This window comes from Buceros rhinoceros, unplaced genomic scaffold (assembly GCF_000710305.1).
Source record: "Buceros rhinoceros silvestris isolate BGI_N320 unplaced genomic scaffold, ASM71030v1 scaffold14111, whole genome shotgun sequence".
Taxonomy (NCBI): Eukaryota; Metazoa; Chordata; class Aves; order Bucerotiformes; family Bucerotidae; genus Buceros; species Buceros rhinoceros.
Window position 1 is genome coordinate 16,071 of NW_010396057.1, and position 1,144 is coordinate 17,214.

Here is a 1,144-nt window from a genome sequence, read left to right on the forward strand (position 1 = left end):
AAGGAGAACCCTGTGTGGTCTAAGGCTGAAGGTACAATACTGCCAGAACTTCACCAAAATTGCTGCTTTGAGTAGCAGCGTCCTTGGGGAGTCAGGGAGGAAGGGAGACCTAGAAGCAACATCAAAGCTCGAGGTTAGAGTGTGTGGGAGAACGGGTACCCCTTAAAAGTATGTCAGCAGCAAAAATAACCCCAACTCTACCAGGGAAGTCAGTCTCTGGATGGGTGGCAGAATGAGGGAATAAAATTACAGAACATTTGGGGGATGTGGAGGAGAAAAAGTATTTTAGAAATGAATGGGATCTCTACAGAGTGGGTTGAAATAGCAAAACGATTCAAGCAGGTGAAGTGGTTTGAAATAGTTACTTGCCTGAGGCCTTTGTGGATTTTTTTTTTATTTTTTTATTACTACATCAGCTCTCCCTGTTAGGTGGCTGTGGCGTGGGGGTTAGAGCTCTTCTACGTGTGGGCGTCTGAAATTGGACAAACGTCTTTCGGTTTCGAGGAGCTGGGGTCACCAGGGGCTTCTGACCTAAGGTGGCTCTTTCAGCAAAACCGACGCCGTGTGCGCTCACATCCCTTCCCCTTTCCTTCTGATCAGAAATTCTGGTTTTTCTTCGTAGCAACATGAACCGTGAAGACCGGAATGTGCTGCGTATGAAAGAAAGGGAAAGGCGGAATCAAGAAATCCAGCAGGGTGAAGAAGCCTTTCCACCGAACTCTCCTCTCTTCGCCGAACCATACAAAGTTGTGAGTTTGTACAAATGCAGTTTTAATGGCAGAAATCGTGTGCAAATTTGTGTTTGAAGTGTGTTTTTATCTGCATTCTTGTTAGATCCACAGCTCTTACGTCAACCAAGTATTTAAGCAGGGCTTGAAATAAAGGATGGACAGTTCCTAACCAGCTCTCCTGGCAGATGTGTAATAGTGCTGACAAAGGAGGTGCTGCTTTGCAGGGGGTGAGAAAAGGGGGGATAAAACCATACTTTTTTTGGTTTTCTATTGCCTTTGCCGCAGTGAGTCAAACCAGTTAAACTGTCTGTTGTGTCATGCCGAAGTGCTGGGGTTTGGGTGCTTTAGCCTGTGGCTAAACTTTTTAGCCTTTAGTGACTGTAATGCAGAGCTGGGTAAGGTCAGAAAGAGTG

At 45.8% G+C, this 1,144-nt stretch overlaps 1 protein-coding gene across 1 annotated transcript in view; it reads left to right on the forward strand.

Annotated features, from left to right (window-relative positions):
- Positions 1-626: 626 nt before the first annotated feature.
- AFF4 (AF4/FMR2 family, member 4) overlaps positions 627-1,144 on the forward strand; it is a 29,221-nt gene continuing 28,703 nt past the window's right edge. The window contains exon 1 of the mRNA XM_010145770.1: positions 627-749. Within this exon, the coding sequence (XP_010144072.1) occupies positions 627-749 (123 nt within the window). The remainder of the gene's footprint in view (positions 750-1,144) is intronic.